Source organism: Ranitomeya imitator, chromosome 3, assembly GCF_032444005.1.
Source record: "Ranitomeya imitator isolate aRanImi1 chromosome 3, aRanImi1.pri, whole genome shotgun sequence".
NCBI lineage: Eukaryota > Metazoa > Chordata > Amphibia > Anura > Dendrobatidae > Ranitomeya > Ranitomeya imitator.
This window is the reverse complement of record NC_091284.1, coordinates 649,921,226-649,943,727: the sequence shown is the minus strand read 5'-3', so window position 1 is coordinate 649,943,727 and position 22,502 is coordinate 649,921,226. Positions and strand designations below refer to the sequence as shown.

The 22,502-nt window shown below is 42.7% G+C and overlaps 1 protein-coding gene across 15 annotated transcripts in view; it reads left to right on the top strand.

Annotated features, from left to right (window-relative positions):
* Window positions 1-16,118, top strand: part of SUGT1 (SGT1 homolog, MIS12 kinetochore complex assembly cochaperone) — a 184,836-nt gene extending 168,718 nt beyond the window's left edge. For all 15 annotated transcript variants that reach the window (XM_069758203.1, XM_069758199.1, XM_069758193.1 and 12 more), the window contains 2 exons: window positions 6,349-6,530; window positions 15,839-16,118. In XM_069758203.1, coding sequence (XP_069614304.1) covers window positions 6,349-6,530; window positions 15,839-15,940 — 284 coding nt within the window. In that variant the 3' untranslated portion in view covers window positions 15,941-16,118. The remainder of the gene's footprint in view (window positions 1-6,348; window positions 6,531-15,838) is intronic.
* The last annotated feature ends 6,384 nt before the right edge of the window (window positions 16,119-22,502 follow it).

Here is a 22,502-nt window from a genome sequence, read left to right as displayed (position 1 = left end):
AGAGTAGTGGACATCTCCATAGTGAGGACAATGCAGTATTATACATTCCCATTGTACCCTCTGGCCCTGACGATGGCGGGTCTCTGAACCCTCTTTAGTGCCGCTGATGAGGGATTCCTATGAAATGACAACCGAAACCTCTGTATATTTTGGGTGAGACCGTTTCATTTCTTCATTATTGAGCCTCGACGTTTCACACAATTCCGGTATAACTATTCTATGTTGGAGTATTGCACAGCAGGGGTTGCCATCTTTATGGTAGTGAGTACTGGTGTTATATTACATTTGTTATATGTAATTTGTTGGTGGTGAATTGGTAGAGTACCAAGCTATATAGTTGAAACCAGAAGTTTACATATACTGTACAAAAAAACACATATGCAGGTTTTTCCCAATATCTGACATGAAATCAGAATAAACCTTTCCTGTTTTAGGCCAATTAGGATTACCATAATTATTAATATTTGCCAAATGCCAGAATAATGAGAGAATATTATAAGGCATTTTTATTGCGTGCTGTAAAGTCAAAAGTTTACATTCACTAAGATTACTATGCCTTTAAACAATTCTGGTCTGCCCATATGATGATATCATGTGTTTGGAAGCTTCTGATAAGTTTTTGGCAACATCCAAGTTAATCAGAGACACACCTGAGCATGTATTTTAATGCACACCTGAGACACACTGCTTCTTTGTGTAGCATTTTGAGAAACACTCGAAATCAGCCAAGATATCACAATGAAAATTCTGGAGTTGCACAAGTCTGGTTCATCCTTGGTTTCAATTTCAAGATACCTGAAGGTGCCTCATTCATCTGTGCAAACAAGTATTCTCAAGTACAAACAAGATGGGAATGTCCAGCCAACATACCGCTCACAACGGAGACGGGCTCTGTGTCCCAGAGATGAATGTGCTTTAGTCCGACATGTGCATATCAACTCAAGGACAAAAGCAAAATACCTTGTGATGATCATGGCGGAAGCTGGTATGATTGTGTCAATATCCACAGTGAAATGAGTACTGTATCAACATGGGCTGAAAGGCCACTCTGCCAGGAAGAAGCCATTACTCCAAAAGAAACATAAAAAAGCCAGATGAATGTTTGCAAATCACACAGGATCAAAGACCATAATTTTTGGAGACATGTCCTGTGGTCTGATGAAGCTAAAATTTAACTTTTTGGGCATAATGACCATCGCTACGTTTTGGAGGAAAAAGGGAGCAGCTTGGAAGCCTAAGAACACCATCCCAACTGTGAAACACGGGGGTGGCAGCATCATGTTGTGGGGTTGTTTTGCTGCAGTACTGACTGGTGGACTTCACAAAATAGATGGCATCATGAGAAAAAAAGATTATGTAGCAATACTGAAGCAACATCTCAAGACATGAGCCAGGAAGTTAAAGCTTGGGTGGAAATGAGTCTTCCAAATGGACAATGACCAGAAGCATACTGCCAAAATGGTAACAAAGTGGCTTAAGGATAACAAAGCCAATGTTTTGGAGTGGCCATTACAAAGCCCTGATCTCAATCCTATTGAAAATTTATGGATAAAGCTGAACAGGCAGGTGCGAGCAAGGCGACCTACAAACCTGGATCAGTTACACCAGTTTTGGCAGTAGGAATGGACCCAAATTCCGACCAACTATTGTGAGAAATTTGTGGAAGGATATCCCAAACGTTTGAATGAAACTTATGACTTTGCAGTAAGTAATAAAAATGCCTTAAAACATTCTCTCTCTCATTATTCTGGCATTTGGCAAATATTAATAATTATAATAATCCTAATTGACCTAAAACGGGAAAGGTTTATTCTGATTTCATGTCAGATATTGAGAAAAACATGCATATGTGTCTGTTTATATAGTGTATGTTAACTCCTGGTTTCAACTGTATGTTTTTAGAGGACATACTAAAGGTTATGTTATAGACACGCGCACAGCGCCTTTGACTCATTGGTTGCTAATAAGGTGCCACCATAACTCTCCAACTGCTGAGGCTGTCTGTGCACCTCATGCCGAAATAGACACCTGCTATATGATGGGAGTAGTCTTCACTATAATCTTATTGGTCTTAAGTACATCTGCCACGTCACAGGTGACTTGCCTTTTTCCCACTAATCCTTGTACACTTTTCAGAAAAGTTAATGGAGCAGCTTAAAATGGGGGGGAAGTCACTAATTATTGATAAAAACAGCCTTGTACCTCAATGTGCAGACTTTTCAAACTTCCTCCAGTTTGTTTAAAACAGACAGAAAATCTTGCTGACTGACAAGCTGCTGTGGACACAATTATTATTTTTATTTATATAGCACCATTAATTCCATGGTGCTGTACATGTGAAATGGGGTTACATACAGGGTTATAGATATCGTTTACAGTAAACAGGTTTACAGTGACGGACTGGTACAGAGGGGAGAGGACCCTGTCCTTGCGGACTTACATTCTATGGGATAGTGGGGAAGAGACAGAAGGTAGGGGTGAGGCGGCGGCTCTGGCGGTGGTGAGGCGGCGGCTCTGGCGGTGATGAGGCGGCGGCTCTGGGGGTGGTGAGGCGGCGGCTCTGGCGGTGGTGAGGCGGCGGTTCTGGGGGTGGTGAGGCGGCGGCTCGGTTATTGTTGGCTGTAGGATTTCCTGAAGAGATGGGTTTTCAGGTTCCGTCTGAAGGATCCGAGGGTAGTGCATAATCGGACGTGTTGAGGCGTGGAATTCCAGAGGATGGGGGATATTCGGGAGAAATCTTGAAAGCGGTTGTGTGAGGAACGAATAAGTGTGGAGGAGAGTAGGAGGCCTTGGGAGGATCAAAGATTACGTGGGGGAAGATATTGGGAGATTAGTTCAGAGATATAGGGAGGGGACAGGTTGTGGATGGCTTTGTAGATCAGTGTTAGTAGTTTGAACTGGATTCGTTAGGGAATTGGAAGCCAGTGGAGGGATTTGCAAAGGGGAGAAGCAGGGGAGTAGAGAGGAGAGAGGTGGATTAGCCGGGCAGCAGAGTTGAGGACAGACTGGAGTGGTGCAAGAGAGTTAGCTGGGAGGCCACAGAGGAGGGTGTTGCAATAGTCGAGGCAGGAGATGATGAGAGCATGCACAAGAGTTTTGGTAGATTGTGGGCTGAGGAAGGAACGGATTCTGACAATATTTTTGAGTTGGAGGTGACAAGAGGTGGTGAGAGCTTGGACGTGAGGTTTGAAGGACAGGGCAGAGTCGAGAGTTACCCCAAGGCAGCGGATTTCAGGTGCGGGAGAGAGCATGATGCCGTTTACCATAATAGATAGATCGGGTAGGGGGGATGCGTGAGGTGGGGGAAAGATGATAAGTTCGGTTTTGTCTACATTGAGTTTTAGGAAGCAAGAGGTGAAGAATTACCTCCTGGTTACTTGTCTTTATGTCTGGTGTTTTGTGCAACAGGACAAAATGTTAAAGCAACAGATCTGCTTTCAAACTCCTTCCCTACAACCACCGCATTTTTACGTGTGAAGGAACTGAATAGGAGCCATGTTAATTTGCAGTGAGAGCGTCTGTGATACACAGCTGAGATCCTACTGCAATGGTTAGGATCAGTATGCCTGGCCGTTTAACCCCTTAGATCCATGGTGGATAGCAGCTGCAGCATCTAATCCATTAAATAGTGAGAGAATTCCCTCTGTCACCCCAGTAACGTGACTGAAAGATCCAGATCGGTTGTCATTACTGTCGGAGGGCCCAGCTTAGTACTCTTGATAAGGTGGGCTTAATGGGATATCGCTGCTAAGTAATGCCTTGCAGTGTAGTGGCAAGTGATTGATGACTGTGTGTTAATTATACCATTAAAACAGTATACTCCATGGTTAATTCAGTGGAAAAAATAAAATCGTTGTTGGAAGACATTGATGACAAAAATGTAAAATGAAATGTGGCAGCGTCAGGAAGGGGTTAATCAATGTTCTGCCACAACTTAGAGAAAATAAGACTGTTTTTAGCCGATCCAGGACAGAATGCTATTTCTCTCAGCTAAACTGGATTGGATGGTCTGACATTGTTTTTGCTGTGTTGGTTGAGTGAATGTAAAGTATATTTCCCTTGACATCTGCACAGATCTGTTGCTCCCGTATTAATACAGCGCGTGGTATTATTCGCCATCCTGGCCCTTCTGACTTTGTTTTTATACAGACTCGAGTTTGTCGGAGCTTCCATTGAATGTTATGACAACCACGCTCTCGTTTTTTCTTTAATAAGAAATTTAATAATATATGAAAATTGTCACGTAATTTTGAGCAGCTTCTGTATTTCAGTCAGTGTTTATGGAGGGAGTATCTGTCACTCAGGTCCCATGCTCGTTGAAAGGGAATCTGTCTCTAGGGCTGACACTTTACCGACGACATCTTCTAATTCTTTTAAAAAAGTCCCCCCATCTCCTTTTTGCAGTAAATGCTTTTCGTAAATTGTGTGTCGTGCATTGTGTGGTAACTACGGCACAATGTACAAAAGCTCTTCACTTTTATTCTGTACTTTCCTATGGCTAGGTTCACATTGCGTTAGTGCAGTCCGTTCAGCGCATGCGTTGAACGGACTGCGCAACGCAAGTGCCTTTTAAAGATCGCGTTATGCGATCGCGCTAGCGCAGATGCTCCATCTGTGCTAGCAGTGACGGACCCGAAAACGCTGCAGACTGCGTCCGAGGGTCCGTCACAGAATGACGGCACAACGCTAACGCATGCCGATTATGACATGCGTTAGCGATGCGCTACATAGTGGCAGTTAATGGGTGCACTGACGCATCCGTTACATAGCGTTAGTGCCGCTATGTAACGGATGCCGTCAGCGCATTGCCATTAACGCAATGTGAACCTAGCCTTAGTGGGTGACAAATATCTGAAAGCAGTTGTCTAATCTTCTGGAGAGCATTGCTCCCCCACCACACAGCTTCCAGCCTGCGGGGAGCGCTGCGCTCCCGATGATTGGCAGTTTGGACCAGCGTCAGGGTCATGTTGCTGGCCTGTGAATTGTGCTCTCTCCATTGTTGCCAGGAGAGGTAGCATTGAAGTGCTTGCAAGCTTTATAGCATAGAGCTTGTAAGTGCTGCGTTCCTTGTCTCGGCGACTGCTGAGGTGGCAGGTAACTTAGGCAACAAGCATCAAACTATAGAATTAAAAATCCCCCCATTCTTGAGAACGTGGAGGATTTTTAATAAATAGTATGGTAATTTGCATGGCTGTTTGTTTTTTGATATGATACAAAAAAATAGCAGCTCTGCAAGTATAAAAAAAAAAAAAGATGCGCCTGGATTAAGCCACGTGGTAGCAGCAAAGTTCCAGAAGGAGGTGAAATGTTGCTGTAACCACATGGTTAAATAAAGGCACAACCTTTTCTTTTTACTTGAACCTTGAAGTGCTGCCATTTTTTGCATCATATCTACATGTGGATTTGATGGATGGCCCTGGATTTTCTCCCTTTGCTACTATGTTACTGCTTCAGGTTTCCTTTACCTATTTGTTTTTAGACGCACTTTGCAACTTTACCAATTTGAGCAGATGAGAAAACCCCTTAAAGATTATTGCCACATTACATAGCACGGTTTTCACAATCTTTGCTTGCTTTCATTCAATAAGAATTCTGTTCAAATAGGTAGAAATGTGTCCTGGACGTGTGAAGAACACGAGTGCCGAAATCTGGTATGTACTGTGTAATCCACACATGACCCGTACAGATGTGCATCCATTTGGGAGTAATCCACGTAGGGTCCTATTAAATGACTGCAAGCAGAGATCTCGAAAACTGCAGAAAATTAATACAGAGAGTATATTGGAACATAGGGTAAATAATTCATAGCAGAATAAATGTATTGGTGGATACCGGCATGCATTTTATATGCCGTGTGTGGTTCCTGAGCCTTGATCGTGGGGACCATGGCTGTAGATACCTTTTTCTATACAGAGCGCCTGTGTGGGTTCTGGGTTTGAGGTCCATGTGTATATATATTACATTTGGGAAGAATCAGTAAGTAGTGTATGGGCATGTAGTTCTTTAGGCATAACTAGAAGGATAGGGTAAAATAAGTATGAGGAATTCCCACTTCTAGATTCCTGTGATATTTGCTTTATTAGCCGCATGTACCTCATCATAAATTGCTATGGAAGATACGATCGATCCTAATGATATCTACTGTAGGCCTGCACGTGTTTTATTGTTGCAGTTGGGAAAATTTGATCCTATAATGAAAACAGAGTAGTGTACGATGGAGGGGAAGCTCTGTTCAGTTTGTGAAATGCAATAAAAGACTGTTTAGTTTTCTCACAACTCTTTACCCTGCTTTACAGCACTTACTACATGACTGTCATAGCTTTAATCAAAAGTGTATCTGCATTCCAGAAACCATGCACAAATACCCATCATCCTCTCATTATACCAAGAACTGGGACAAACTGGTGGGTGAGATCAAAGAGGAGGAGAAAAATGAAAACCTGGAAGGGGATGCTGCACTGAACCATCTCTTCCAGCAGATTTATAGCGATGGCAGCGATGAAGTGAAACGCGCCATGAACAAGTCATTTGTAAGTATATAATATGTACATATGTCCAATAACTAGTCTGTATTAGCTGTGTTTCCACCCCGGTATGGCTTATAGGGTAAGACTGGTTCTACTTCCAGTCCGTATTACCACCAGTATAGTAAGTGAATGCATTTGTGTTCTCAATAGGGAGATCAAGCTGGGAGTGTAAACCAGTGCCAGATGGCTTGGTCATGTGGGAACCTCTACTGTTGAGGGGAGCAATATCGTTGGGTCCGTACAACTCTATTCTAATGCGTGGGTGGTGCTTATATCTCTAGTCCCTCTAATGTTAAGCTACCATCCTGATTGGAGGAATAGCATAGTCTGCTGAGGATCCTTTAGGTTGTGTAGTATAACAGAACAAATGGCGATAGTGTTCCAGTATTTTCCATAGTACTGGTGTGTTCTCTGCAGATGGTGCCTCTTAGGCTAGTTTCACACTAGCATTCGGCGAGGCTGCGGATGAAATACTTCTTCCTCCATTAAGCCCCGCCCACTGCCACACCTCTTCCTTCAGCTCCGCCTACGTCTGCATGCATCTGCGTACCCTATCTTTAACATTGGGTGCGCAGGCCATGCGGATGCCTCTGCATGCGTCGTTTTTGACCCTGCGCCAACCGCAACAAAATGCAACATGTTGCGTTTGACGCAGGTCAGCACAGCATCAAGACAACGCATGCGGAGACATCCGCATGGCCTGCATACCCAATGTTAAAGATAGGGTGCGCAGGACGGATGCCGACAAAGGCGGAGCTGAAGGAAGAGGCTCGGCAGTGGGCGTGGCTTAACGGAGGAAGGAGGATTTCATCAGAAGCCCTGCCGAACGCTCATGTGAAACTAGCCTTTATTATCCCTGCAGGAAATCCAGGGAGTACTACATTACCAACATTGTGAAATGTTACCAAATCCCAACCCCACTCTGCAAAAATAAAAATTTCTGCAACATAATTGCTGTGTAGGTTTTCAACATTTCTGCAAAATCTGACCAGTGTCACTTTGTGTTAATAACTGCAACGCTTTAACAAATACTAGTGATTTTGAGATTTTTTTCGTGACACATTATACTTTATGATAATGGTAAATTTAGGTAAATATGTTTTGTGTTTATGAAAAATGTAATAAAAAATTAGCAATTTTCAAAATTTGAATGATTATCCCTTTAATCCAGATAGTCATACCACAGCAAACCATTAATAAATAACATTTCCCACATGTCGGCTTTACATCAGCACCATTTGTAAAATGTTATTTTATTTTGTTAGCATTTTAGGAGGTTTAAAAATGTAGCAGCAATTTTTCATTTTTCAAGGAAATTTAGACTGTGTGCACACGTAGCAGGTTTTTTGCGTTTTTTTTTTGCGTTTTTTTCGCTATAAAAACGCTATAAAACCGCGAAAATAACGCTCACATTAAGCACCCTATTTAATAGAATGCAATCCGCATTTTTTGTGCACATGCTGCGTTGTTTTCCTGAGCGGATTCGCATTCCAGAAAAAAAACGCAGCATGTTCATTAAATTTGGGGAATCGCGGGGATTCGGCACACATAGGAATGCATTGATCTGCTTACTTCCCGCATGGGGCTATGCCCACCATGCGGGAAGTAAGCGGATCATGTGCGGTTGGTACCCAGGGTGGAGGAGAGGAGACTCTCCTCCACGGACTGGGCACCATATAGTTGTTTAAAAAAAAAAAAAGAATTAAATTAAAAAAATAGTGATGTACTCACCTTCTGATGGCCCCGGAGTCCTCCCGCCTCTCAGCGGTGCACGCGGCCGCTTCCGTTCCCATGTATGCTTTGTGTGAAGGACCCGCGTGCATCGCTGAGGAGATCGGCTGCCTTCAGAAGGTGAGAATAACCTTTTTTTATTATTATTTTTAGCATTATATCTTTTTACTATTGATGAGGCATAGGCAGCATCAATAGTAAAAAGTCGGTCACACTTGTCAAACACTATGTTTGACAAGTGTGACCAACCTATCAATCAGATTTCCAAGAGATGCTACAGATCGCTTGGAAAACGCTAGCATTCTGCAAGCTAATTATGCTTGCAAAACGCTAGTTTTTATGAGGAATATGCATGTCAATTCTGCATGTGATATACCCGCGGAAAGTTGCAGAATTTCCGTGGAAATTTCCGCGGCAATTCTGCGACGTGTGCACCTAGCCTTACAAAAAAATTTTGTATGGACTTTTCCATGTTTGAAGTGACTTTAGGGGTCTCATATATTGAGAAACCCCCAAACGTGATAACATTTTAAAATCAGCACCCCCTGACATATTGAAAACTGCTGTCGGGTAGTTTATTAACCCTTCAGGTGCTTTACAGGAATTAATGCAAAGTGGTAAGACAGAACTGAAAATGTGTATTATTACCACCTAAATGCCTCTAACTTCTGAACAGATTACTACAGCCGACAGACTCTAAGGCCGCAATTTGGTCGTGAATTGCCATGGCAAACATCAGGACCACACATTCATGATCTGTGGGTGCTGATGGGCATAAAGAGGAAGCCCCCACACACTGTTAACCATTTATATAATGTAGTCACTATTGACAGCAGCATCTAAGGGGTTAAACAGATTTGGATGGAGCAAACACTGATCGTGGCTGATGCAGCAAGTTGTCAGCTATAGTGGACAGCCGACAGCTGCTGGATTGTCACCTGTATGGGGATGCTAGTCTCATATATCTCAGGTCAGTTAAAAGACGTATTGGCGGTCATTAAGGGGGTAGGTTTTCAACATTTCTGCAAAGAAATCCACAATAAAAAAAAAAAAACAACCACACAATTAGGTGCAGATTTTTGCCATTGTGGAAATTCCACAGTACATCAGTCTTGTATGGGTATATCCCCGGGTATCCTTTACAGGAGGGTTCAGGAGCTGTGAGCGGACTTTTATAGTCCATTTCGCTTTTTGCCTTAGTTCACTGCAAATTTATCAATGCCGCACAATGTTTGATCTATTTGGCACATCTTTAGATAAAACCTTTTTATTTCGAGCTGTTTTTCCCTTTTCTATGCCTCCCCTGGTAGAATGAGAATTACTTTTCAAAGTTCCTAAATCTGACACTAGCCTCATTTGCAGATAACTTTACTACTTTCCCACCCAGTTTCAAAAAGTGTCAAGAGCCGTGTGAGATCGCAAGTAGTTGCAAAGTTTAACACAGAAATGATGTGACTAAATTTGCAATTTATTTTTGATCTCCAGAAAAGAACCATTTGTAAAAGTCTTGATAAATTCTCCCCTTATACGTTTTGCTGCTAAAATTTGTAGTTCCAGAACTCTTGGCCCTATGTTGCCTTCCTGTTTGATCGTAGGAGCGTTCTCTGTAATCGGGCTGTGTGCGCGCAGGGTGACATTTACCTACTGATCTGTATTTATAAAGCGCTATCCACATAGGAGAGAAGCACTTGGAGTTTACCAGCAGTCGTGTGCATTGATTGCAATTTATAGATGTTTTCCTTACAATCCTCCTGCAATTTAATTTCCCTTCCTGTTCAAGTCCCTTACTATGAAATCCTGTGGTAGCTATCTTTCATTAAAAACAAAATAATAATGTAAAATTATGTGCCAAGCTCATAAAAATGGACGGAAATGAATTTTCTTCTTGAAATACAGTTTTTCCCAGGACTGCAATTGTACCAGCTTCTGGATTGAAAAATGACTGATGCAGAAAAGAAAATTAACGTAATCTTTGTGTGCAATAAAAACCTGCTAGCTCTATTTAATGAAAATCGAATGTGACTAATAACCATTTAAAAAAAGCTTCCATTTTAGCAGCATGAAGTTGGAAGTCTGAAAATTTACCAAGAGAAAAAAAACAAAAATCCTTTCATCTGAAATAAAATGTACGCACAATGGAGGCAGTCACATGGCTATACCGTTACTGACGTGCCACTGTTTATGGCTCTCTTACGGTGGGGGGGTGGTAGAAGTGGGATAGCACGGCCTCAAAAATCACTCTGAGGTTTTTACTGCTCTTTTTTATCTCAATCCCTAATACTACTCGGTCACAAATAGGGAGGGGGATTACACAAACCAATGATGTATTTGTGAAGATGTTGCGTGAAAAGCAACATTGGTCACCTTTACTCCTGTCCCCTAATCAATGTGTATGATGGGAACGAATAGAAGAGACACTGGGGCTGATTAACTAATCCTGCCTAACTTTTAGACAGTGCAAATTTAGATTAGACTGTTTGACAATGTGTCAGATCTATTAGTGGTTCAAAGAAATTTGGTGCAGCTTTAGACTTTCTATTCCAAGTTTACACCATCTATTAATTGATGTACTTTGAATCCACTAGGTTATACCAACTAGTGTTGATCGAATATCTTCGGATAAGCATTTACCCGAATAGCTATAGCGCTCTCCATGCATGTGTTGTGACTGGCTGCGGCACCGAACAGCTGATTATCGGGAGCGCTCCAGGTATCCGGGTTCCCGAGGCAGCTAGTCAGTAAGCGCTATAGCTATTCGGATAAGGACTGCCATTTGTCTGTCTGTTTTATAATGTGACTTAATCGCTCATTGAGCATTTAGAAAAACATGTCTAAAACACCTCTTAAATGTGGTTCATGGCATGTTAGGCTAGGTTCACATTTGCGTATATGTTAACAGCGTATCATCTGCATACAAAAACGGTGCATTTGTATGCTTTTTTTGCCTGCGTTGTTTATGCACATGCGGTCGATATTTCCAGGAGGGCGTGTCTCAATCAGTTCCTGGACATGCGCAGTCTGAAGTACGCAAGCGCATCAAACGCATGCATATGCAAGGACATGCGTACTCATGCGTTCCCATAGACAGTAATACTTTTTTTTAACGCACTCATCTGCGTGCGCATGCCTGTGCATATTTGATGGATTTTTGACGCCTCCAAAAATGCAACATGTTATATTCGCCGGACCCCGCTGCACGCCTCGAAACGATGCATGCAAGCGCATGTCCATGCATACATCATGTTAAAGACCAGACCATCAGCAGATTTGGCTTTCAGTACCATCTTTATTCTGATGACACACAACTATACACATCATCCCCTGACATTACTCCCGCTGTACTACAAACCGCCTGTAACTGTCTGCAGTCTCCACCTCTCCAAAACTGAACATCTTCTGCTTCCGCCATCTACTAATTTCCCTAAATCTGACATTCCCCTCTCCGTAGGTGGCACCATAATAACACCCCGGCAGCAGGCGCGCTGTCTGGGTGTTATGTTTGACTCCAATCTCTCCTTCACATCTCATATACAATCTCTTGCCCGCTCGTGCCGCTTACACCTAAAGAACAACTCTAGAAACCGCCCTTTTCTCACCATGGAAACAACAAAAACCTTCACTGTCGCCCTGATCCACTCCCGCCTGGACTACTGCAGTTCTCTACTAATTGGCCTCCCCCTCACTCGACTTTCCCCTCTCCAGTCTATCCTTAATGCAGCAGCCAGGGTTGTCCATCTGGCTAATCGTTACTGAGACGCGTCCGCTCTTTGCCAGTTACAATTACAATTCAAAGTACTTGCTCTCACCCACAAAGCTCTCCACAGTGCGGCACCCCTATACATCTCCTCCCTCATTTCTGTCTATCGGCCTAACCGACCTCTGCACTCTGCAAATGACTTTCGACTAACCTCTGCACTAATCCGTACCTCCGACTCCAAGACTTCTCCCGTGCTGCGCCAATCCTCTGGAATGCTCTACCCCATGAAATTAGGACCATCCACAATTTACATAGTTTTAGGCGCTCCCTCAAAACACATTTGTTCAGAGCAGCCTATCACGTTCACTAATCAAAGTCATTTTATGTTTGTGTGTGTGTGGCCCATTCACTGTCCCCATCTATTCCCCAACCCCTGAAGATGGCTGGACCATCTGTTTAACCCCTTAGATGCTGCTGTAAATAGTGACTACATCATTATATATGGTTAACAGTGTGGGGGCTTCCTCTTTATCCAAATTGGTGCCCTCAGATCATGATTGTGTGGTCCTGATGTTTGCCATGGCAGTTCATGATCAAATAGCGGCCTTAAGGCCCCTTCACATTAAGCGACGCTGCAGCGATAGCGACAACGATCCGGATCGCTGCAGCGTCGCTGTTTGGTCGCTGGAGAGCTGTCACACAGACCGCTCTCCAGCGACCAACGATGCCGGTAACCAGGGTAAACATCGGGTAACTAAGCGCAGGGCCGCGCTTAGTAACCCGATGTTTACCCTGGTTACCATCCTAAAAGTATAAAAAACAAACACTAGATACTTACCTACCGCTGTCTGTCCTCCAGCGCTGCGCTCTGCTTCTCTGCTCTCCTCCTGTACTGGCTGGGAGCCGGAAAGCAGAGCGGTGACGTCACCGCTCTGCTTTCCGGCTCACAGCCAGTACAGGAGGAGTGCAGAGCACAGCGCTGGAGGACAGACAGCGTTAGGTAAGTATCTAGTGTTTGGTTTTTTTTACTTTTAGCATGGTAACCAGGGTAAACATCGGGTTACTAAGCGCGGCCCTGCGCTTAGTTACCCGATGTTTACCCTGGTTACCAGTGAAGACATCGCTGGATCGGTGTCACACACGCCGATCCAGCGATGTCAGCAGGAGTCCAGCGACGAAATAAAGCTCTGGACTTTATTCAGCGACCAACGATCTCCCAGCAGGGGCCTGATCGTTGGTCGCTGTCACACATAACTATTTCATTAACGATATCGTTGCTACGTCACAAATAGCAACGATATCGTTAACAATATCGTTATGTGTGAAGGTACCTTTAGAGTCTGCCGGCTGTAGTAATCTGTTCAGAAGTTAGAGGCATTTAGGTGGTAAAAATGCACATTTTCATTTCTGTCATACCACTTTGCATTAATTCCTGTAAAGCACCTGAAGGGTTAATAAACTACCTGACAGCAGTTTTTGATATGTCAGGGGGTGCTGTTTTTAAAATGGTATAACGTTTGGGGGTTTCCCAATATATGAGACCCCTAAAGTCACTTCAAACATGGATAAGTCCACAAAAAAATAAATTTAGTAAATTTCCTTGAAAAAATGAAAAATTGCTGCTACAATTTTAAACCTCCTAAAATGCTAAAAAAATAAAATAACATTTTACAAATGATGCTGATGTAAAGCCGACATGTGGGAAATGTTATTTATTAATGTTTTCCTGTGGTATGACTATCTGGATTAAAGGGATAATCATTCAAATTTTGAAAATTGCTAATTTTTTAACATTTTTCTCAAATTTTTGATATTTTTTATAAATAAACACAAAACATATTGATCTAAATTTACCATTATCATAAAGTATATTGTGTCACGAAAAAACAATCTCAAAATCACTGGGATTTGTTGAAGCGTTGCAGAGTTATTACCACATAAAGTGACACTGGTCAGATTTCAAAAATTTGGCTCCGTCACTAAGGGGTTAATCATGGTCATGATAAAGGGAGCTTAGTCTCCAGAAATGCGTTGAGATTCTTACCCATATGGTTCGTGCTGAAGTCTGTATCCTCTATGCTTAAAGTTTGTGAATAAAGAAAACTCTTTTTTACGGATTCAGTGAAGCTGGACATTCTCTTCTTTTTTAGGAATATGTTAGCGCTATAAAAATAAAAATTATTATTATGGATAGGTACGCATGACACATGCGGATGAAACACAGGGCGCACAGACGCAAATGTGAAACCAGTAGTGATGAGCGAATATACTCGTTACTTGAGATTTCTCGAGCACGCTCGGGTGACCTCCGAGTATTTTTAGTGCTCGGAGATTGTTTTCCTCCTACATCTGTTAGCCTGCTTGATTACATGTGGGGATTTCCTAGCAACCAGGCAACCCCCACATGTACTTATGCTGGCTAACAGGTGTAAATCATTCAGCTGCGGCGCTGAAAACTAAATCTCTGAGCACTAAAAAATACTCGGGAGGACCCCCCCGAGCGTGCTCGGGAAATCTCGAGTAATGAGTATATTGGCTCATCACTAGAAACCAGCCTTAGACAGTTTTTTTTTTTTATGGCAAACTAAATAAAGTCAGAATTTGGCACATGTAGCTTAGTAAATCGTCTCCATTGTACTTTGTAGTGCCCTTGTCTTTGTCTCCTTATTTTGACTTCCTGGGATAAAAATATCAATTTACAGACCAGAGAGGGATTTGACACAACTAGTGCAGATTGGTGGGGTAGTTAATTTAGCAACTTAAAGAGAATGTTTCATCATGATCAACCCTCCTAAACCGTTTATATGGAGATTTGGGTCATAGGAAGCTGAATAAAATTATACCTTGATATCTGTATTCCGATGTTTTGTATCAAAGAAATCCACATTTTTCTTATATGTAAATGAGCGCTCCAGATCTATGGGCGGGACGCAGATCTCCATGAGAATCTGCCTCCAGAAATTATTGTAAATGAAAGGAGGAGTGTGAGATATGTAATGAGAAATGTAATGACTGACAGTCTGCTCTTCTGATCTAAATGTCTCACTGGTTATGCCCACCTTTCATTTATAATAAGCTCTGGATGAAGATTCTGAGGGAGATCCATGTCCGACCCGTAGATCTTAACAGCTCATTTACATACTAAAAAAAATGTGGATTTTTCTGTAATAATTATATCAGATCAAAGATATCAAGGTATTATTTTTCAACTTTCTATGACCTGCATGTGGATGGCTTTGAGGGTTGATCCTACTGACAGATTCCCTTTAGCAGAATGATCCCTCAAAATTCACTCACCCTACAAGTGCCCTTGCCTGAACCTGCCTGTCAGCGGAGATTGGCACCTCTCTAAATGGAGACAGTGGTTCCCCTCTCCACGGCGGCTGTCCCTTGTTGACACTGAAAGCTCCTTACTCATACAACTGCACAAAGTTGCCAGATGTCCTGTTGTAAAATAATTGGTTGCTATGGGCATTTGTACCGGTTATAATAAATCTCTCCTGGGTTATATTTAGCTTTTTTAATGAACACAATATAAAAGAACTATACAAAAATGTAATTTAGGGTTGCAGCTTCAATGGCTACACTATATGTAAGTCAAAGTGCCACCTTCTGATTGCCACCACCAAGTGATGTGCCCACGTCCACATAGAATTGTATGGCCATTGTGTGCCCAACACTAGGACGTTCAAATTGACGTCTGCTCCCAATTTTCTACCTCTAATGTATAGACTAAATATGAAGTGAACTTAGCCTTAGACTTGCTCCGAAATGATGACAGGTCCCCTTTAAGAATTGCCACTTCTGTTGCTTCCATATGATCCTAGGGTCTAAACTTGTGTACACTTAAGTTTTTAAATTGAATTGCCGGTGTGTCTTCCAGATGGAGTCCGGTGGTACCGTCCTTAGTACGAACTGGTCAGAGGTGGGCAAAAGAAAAGTAGACGTGAATCCTCCAGATGACATGGAATATAAGAAGTTCTAGCATACATCCCAGGAGCGCAATCACATGGAAGTCTACGTTTTTTTCTACATAATCCGGTGCCCAGTAGGCTGTTGAGGTTTTTCTGTCTTTGCACCGGTTGTTTGCTTTTCATCACGCAGAATGTCTCATCGAGAATGCTTTGTGTTCATGGCTTCTATTAAATGTTGCAAAAGATTGAGTCCCGAGTCTACGGTATCCATTACTGCTGTGCTGTGGGAAGGAGCCAGACCGGGGTGTGCACACGAATGGGGTTCTTTTATTACTACTTGGGGTGGTCACGTTATTCATGTCTGACGGGATGTTGTACATTTCTCGCTGCGACAAACTGTTTGCCCTTTTACAAATTGCAAAATATAAATATACTTTTTCAAATATATCACCAGTTATTTATTTTCCTCAATTTATAATGACCCACGGTTCTCACTAAGCTCTAGTGCAAATTTCTACATTAGTAGCTTGTAATTTATACATTAGCAGTGAGAATTGATGTCATGTTTGATTTGCATAGGAAGCTTGAAAACCTGCTTGACGACTGACGACGTTGGAAATAAGCATTTGAAGTATGGGAGTTGTGTGCTGCTTATCATTCATGTGTTTGTCAGAATAAAAAGACAAAGCGGCTTTAGTGCAGGTGCAGCCTCAGAAAGACGCAGATAATCTGCAGAAAGTAACGAATATTTGGTGACAGAATATGCCTCTGTTTAAAAGGAGATGATCGTATTCCCACAGTGAGATGCAGGGACAGATGTGTGATTTATAGCAGTCATTAGAATATCAAACAAGGAGAAAAAAAGAAGTGTCATATAACCAATGTTGACACATTTATTCCAGCGTTTATCAAACGTGTCCTAATTTTACATTAGTACTTCTTCGCTTCAAAGGTAAGATACATTTTTACCAACATTGTGCTTCTCTCCAAGATTATGTAACTTTCCTGTGGTTATTGATCTCTTCATGTATAAAGATGGGCATATACGTTTACAAGCCCTATTTGTAAGGTAGGTAGCATTTTTGGAAAATCGATGATCCTGAACAAAACGTCATTCTTCCAAAGGCATTTAGATAAATCAAAAAGGTTTGCTCGCATTGCGATCCCCCTGCCGCTTCAAGCTTCCTTTTCCAGAAATCCACACGACAATGCTGCTGCCAGTGATTGGTTGCAGCTGTCGCATGTCCATTTGACTTACAGAGACAAGCTATGTACATTTTGTTGTGCAATCTAGGCCTTGTTTTAAAACTATAAATCTAAGCTTTACAGCAAGACCAGGCCTGTGGATCTGGCTGCTATCAGGCCTAAGAGGTACCAATGTAAAGAGAGGGTTGCATATATTTGCATCTGTCACTCTTGGCTGAATTATTAAAAGGAAGATTGCAGTTATGAGTGCGATCTAGGTATTATTTTAAAGCTAAACTCCTGATTTCATCTCCTGACATGAATCCGACATTAGCTGTGCAGTTGAAGCACGATATGTTTTACTCTAAAATTCTACGGCGTTTCAGAAAAGCCAGCCGGGAAATGCGTCCGATGCGTTCCCTTCCTTCTTTTCCCCACCCCGTGCCTGCTGACTGACAGGTCATTTCCTTTGTTTGTACATAAGGTGAAACTAGTGGTGAGCGAGTGTACTCGTTCCTCGGGTGGTCTCCGAGTATTTATGACTGCTCGGAGATTTAGTTTTCCTTGCCTCAGCTGCATGATTTACAGCTGATAGACAGCTTGAATACATGTGGGGATTCCCTAGCAACCAGGCAACCCCCACATGTACTCAGGCTGGGTAGCAGCTGTAAATCATGCAGCTGAGGCAACACAAACTAAATCTCCGAGTAGTTACAAATACTCGGAGACCACCCGAGCAACGAGTACACTCGCTCCTCACTAGGTGAAACCTGTCAGTCATAGGGAGAAGTTGGACGGTAACTGCATGAATCTGTCATGAGATAAAACTTATTTTTCAGGCAAAATAAGAAAGGGTAAGTATAGACAAAGGTATGTTTCTAATTCTGTTTAAAAGCCTGACAGCATCATGCTTTAAATAAGCTATTTGGTAACCAGTCTGTTCTTTCATGTTTTTATAAAGATAGTACATCTTACAAATACTCCCTGCAGTATGCAAACCTATGGCTATGACTGCACAACCCTCTCCTTAATCTCTCACTATTTTACAATTACAGCTACGCTGGCAGCTTTATGCCTAGCCCTAGCTGCCCATATTTCCCACAATGTCCCTGGATCCAGAAGTTATTCAGAGAGCAGATTTGAGAATTATCTTGTCAGTAGTCAAATTCGTTTTTTCATACAGATGAACTTCGGGTTGCTTTTAATTAAAAAAAAAAAGTATGTTATTGAAATAATTTCTAGCATTTGCGAACTTCCCTTCCAACAAAGGCACATAACACAATGTAAATGAAATTAAATGTCCAGGTTTGGATGGGCTTATGTGCTGTTTGGTTGATCTTAAATCCGTCTCTTGTTGACATGCTTTAGGGTAAGGCTAGGTTCACATTACGTTATGTGAACCCGTTTAATGGACTACGTTACACCGCGGTGTAACGTAGTCCGTTAACGCCGTCATTGCCACATTTGGCGTGCGCTAGCGATGTGCCGTCATTTGCAGCGTTCGCGGTCCATTCCTCGCTAGCGCAGATCGGGGATCTGCGCTAGCGGGATCGGCAAACGCGATCCCTTTTGGGACATTGCGTTAGCGCAGTCCGTAGCGCTATGCGCTAAACGGACTGCCCTAACGCAATGTGAACCTAGCCTAAGTTTCTACGTTCTGTAAAGGCAGCGCTTTGGACGCAGCAGATACCCGCTCTGCTCAAAGCGCTGACAGCTTTTGTACGTGCGGTGATTCCGTATGTGTTCATTGAACCGTGCGGAATCACCGCATCCTATACATAGGAGGGTGCTATTTATCTTGCGGAGACGGAGCGTCTCTGCAAGATAAATAGACATGCTGCAGTCTAGAAGGATGGGCCGCATGTGCGTATACGCAGGTCTGCCACCTACGTCTTTGAACGCATAGTGGAGAGGCCTATAAATCCAACCTCTCGCTACTCAGTCTGCTTTTACTTACATTTATAACAGAATGGCTCATTCTAAAGAGCTCTCTGTAGTTCACAATAGTACTGAAGTAGGAAGGTAAGGTGAAGCTGACTGCTCTGTATCATCTGCTGTTTAGAAGCCTATTTGAGAGATCGGACTTCCTGCATCGATCATGTGTGTTATACAGAATGTCATGGCTATTGGCGGTAGGGTTTTCTAGCTGCTACCTTCTGTCAGATAAAGTAGAAAAAAGACAAAGGTATATACCAAACAGTGCTCAGAATTGGGGGGGGGTATGTCCTCCTGCAGGGTTTTGCGGTAAGTATACAACAATACTCCTGCTGAGTTTAAAACCTCACTGCGAGCGGGTGTCCTTAATTTCACAAAAGTGGCAGTGTACAGTATATAGGTGAAGATACCACCTCACATAAATTGATCCAAATGCATAAGCATGTAGTTCTGTCCAGCAACCTGCAAATATGCGCATAATTTAATTTGTTAGGAAACCTGGGTGCACTGATCTTCACAGTAAGCTGGGTGCCTTGTGTCCAGGGCCGCAGTGTATTTACACAATACATACACCAGACTGCCAGCACATGTGTATAAATGCTGTTAATTAAACCTATAAGCTCAAGCTGTTACCTTGGATTTTAGTGGCGGGTGGCTGGAAAAGATGGGTGCACTAAACTAGCGTAGAGAGATGGCGCTGTTTGTCTGTAGTGAGCACGGAGGTGTCCGTCCATATTGGCGTAGAAACACACGGGCGCCGGTGGAAGGAGTCCATATTTGTCAGTAATTGGCTGCCTGCACCCATCTGCTCACCCTGAAGCACTAATGGCTTCCAGGCTATAACACATGTAGTACCTTCCATAGGAATAACAAGGTGCGATGACGATTGTGCCTCTTATGAACAAGCAGCTCATTAGCACTGAGATAATGTGTGCTTCAGCGGTGGCATTACTCTGGTAACGGAGGCATTCTGATTCCCTGCCGTCTGTTGGGCAGTGTGAGACTAACCTTAGTTTTCACACGTATGTGTTGGTTTCCAGAGTAACTCTCATACAGAGCAGGCACTTACAGCCTGAGCACTGATAATATAGGGGATTACATGTATAATCCCAACACAGGATGTGCTAACCTTCATACCGCTTCAGTACAGGTTAATCATTTCATGCAGGAATTGTTTTGCATTTCTTGACACCAACCATTGAATTTCTAAGCTTCGTGTTAGATTTCTTAGTTCTTGTGAATTTAAAGTCTTGGGTTTTTTTCCCAATAAGCTAACAAAGAAAAAAATAAATATTCTGTAATGAGACATTAATTTATAGCCCCGATTGGTTTCTGTATCTCTGCCCTCTTCAGCAACAGCCACAGATTTTCAGGTGTTTTTTTAGTTGTTGCCTTTTCTTAATTTCTTCTACCGCACAGGATGAATGTACACGTGGATAGAAATCCATAAATTAGATTAGTGTAATGCAGCTGCCGCTGATAGTGATTGGATCCATTCTGTACAATAGCAGCAGGACACATCGACATCATTCATTTGGTACAAAGGAAACGAAACGTATTGGCTCAAAGTATTTCTTATTTATGTACTGGAAGTCTCTCTGCATCGTCAGTAATTCCTTCATTAAAGAACTCTGAGGCCTTGTGCAATAAAGGGAAGGATGAGACAGGACTCGTGATGATGATGATGATGAGTGCACGTCATATTCAAAAGAAATACCTATGTTACACACACTTGAGATTGCCCATTTAGGTGACCACCATTCTTCATGGCTGAGCTGTAGACATGAACACACAGCGCTGATGAGCATGCATGTTTGGTTCAGACCTCATAGCTTGATGTGCTGCTGTACTACCCTGTCTAAGGGCGCAGTCAGACTGCTGTATAACACGGACGACTATCACAAATGGTCGGACTGGCCGGCAGCTCTCCTGATCGGGGCATGTCAGCATGTATTTTGATACAGCTGTCCCGCTTGGGTCAGGAGAGCCAATGGCAGTCTGAGCATTGCGATCTGATCGTCGCCCATGTTATATGGCCGTCTTACTACACCCTAACAAGCAGCTGCACTATAGTCATTTCTATCCTAAGCCCCCTTATCATGAGTCTATTGGCAGAACTGTAAGGCAACACAGTAGGGGCGAGTGAGCAGCAGCTAATGTAAATCCTATAAAAGGTTATCTATTTTCATAATCTGACAGATAGATCAAGAAATGAATAGTAAAGTTGATGCCAATCGCGTCTCTTAGCCCAATCTGCCACATCAGTAATTTATTGGAGCCATAATTACCGCCTCCAATCTGACAGCATTTGCAACTCTTATTTTGATTAGTCGGCCTAGTATGATGTCATCTTTGCAGCGAGATCCGAATGTGACGGCTGGCTAATCAAATGAAGAGCCATGGATGCAGTCCTGTAAGAAGTGGTCCAACTGCTGGGGCCCCCCGCTCATCCCGAGAACCAGGGCTCTGAAGAATCCGAAGGAAATGGAGTGGTGGTCGATCATGCCACTCCATTCTGAATGGACCTGGTGGAGATTGCAAGCGTGTTCAGTACTCCCATTAGATTGGATGACCTGGCAAGTGCGCATGATCAACCACCACACCATTCATCCATGGTTCTTCAGAAGCCCAGTTCTTGAGATTTCTGATAGCCCCAGCAGTCAGATCCCCAGTACTGATGAGCGAACATGCTCGTGTACTAACTAGTGTGCTCGAAAAATATGTTCGAGTCCCCGCGCCTGCGTGTATTGTGGCTGTTTGACATCTGCAGCACATTAAGGGGTTGCCTAACAGTCAAGCTCTGCATATTTTGCGGCTGTTGAACAGCTGTGAGGCATATAGCCGCAGGGACTTGATATCTTTCAACACTTGGTTAGCACCTGAGCATGCTCAGATAACACCTTATCCCAGCACATTCACTAATCCCCAGTGATCGGAAAGTTATCCTTTATCATATGGATAGGAAATAACTTACAAATTTGATAATACCCCTTTAACTGAATAAAAAAGTGTATCAGACTGCGTTTTCCTATACTGAGACCCAACACTAAAAAGTGCTTATCATGCGATACGATTTTAAACATCTGTAAGGAGTATGTATGTTCTCCCCTTGTTTGCGTGGGTTTCCTCCCACACTCAAAAGCACATACTGACAGGGAATCTAGATTGTGAGCCCCAATGGGGACAGCGATGATGATGTCTGTTTAGTGCTGTGGAATTAATGGCGAGTAAAATAAATAAAGTGGGTCCTATGGTGGCCGATGATCAGCATCCATCTAGACCGGGACAAGAGCTTATACACACGATAGAAGTCTTACACCAAAATTCGCCCATAGACATGGAATTATTTTTATTCCAATTTCATATAAAAAAATGTGAATATTGAAAATTCTGGGAGTCTCACTGTGAATAGTTATACTAAGAACACTATACCAATGTCATTCTAAAAGCAGCAGAGCCGACGTCAATGGGCTTCTGCTGTTGGAAATGTGTCCGCTTCAATAACAACAGGGC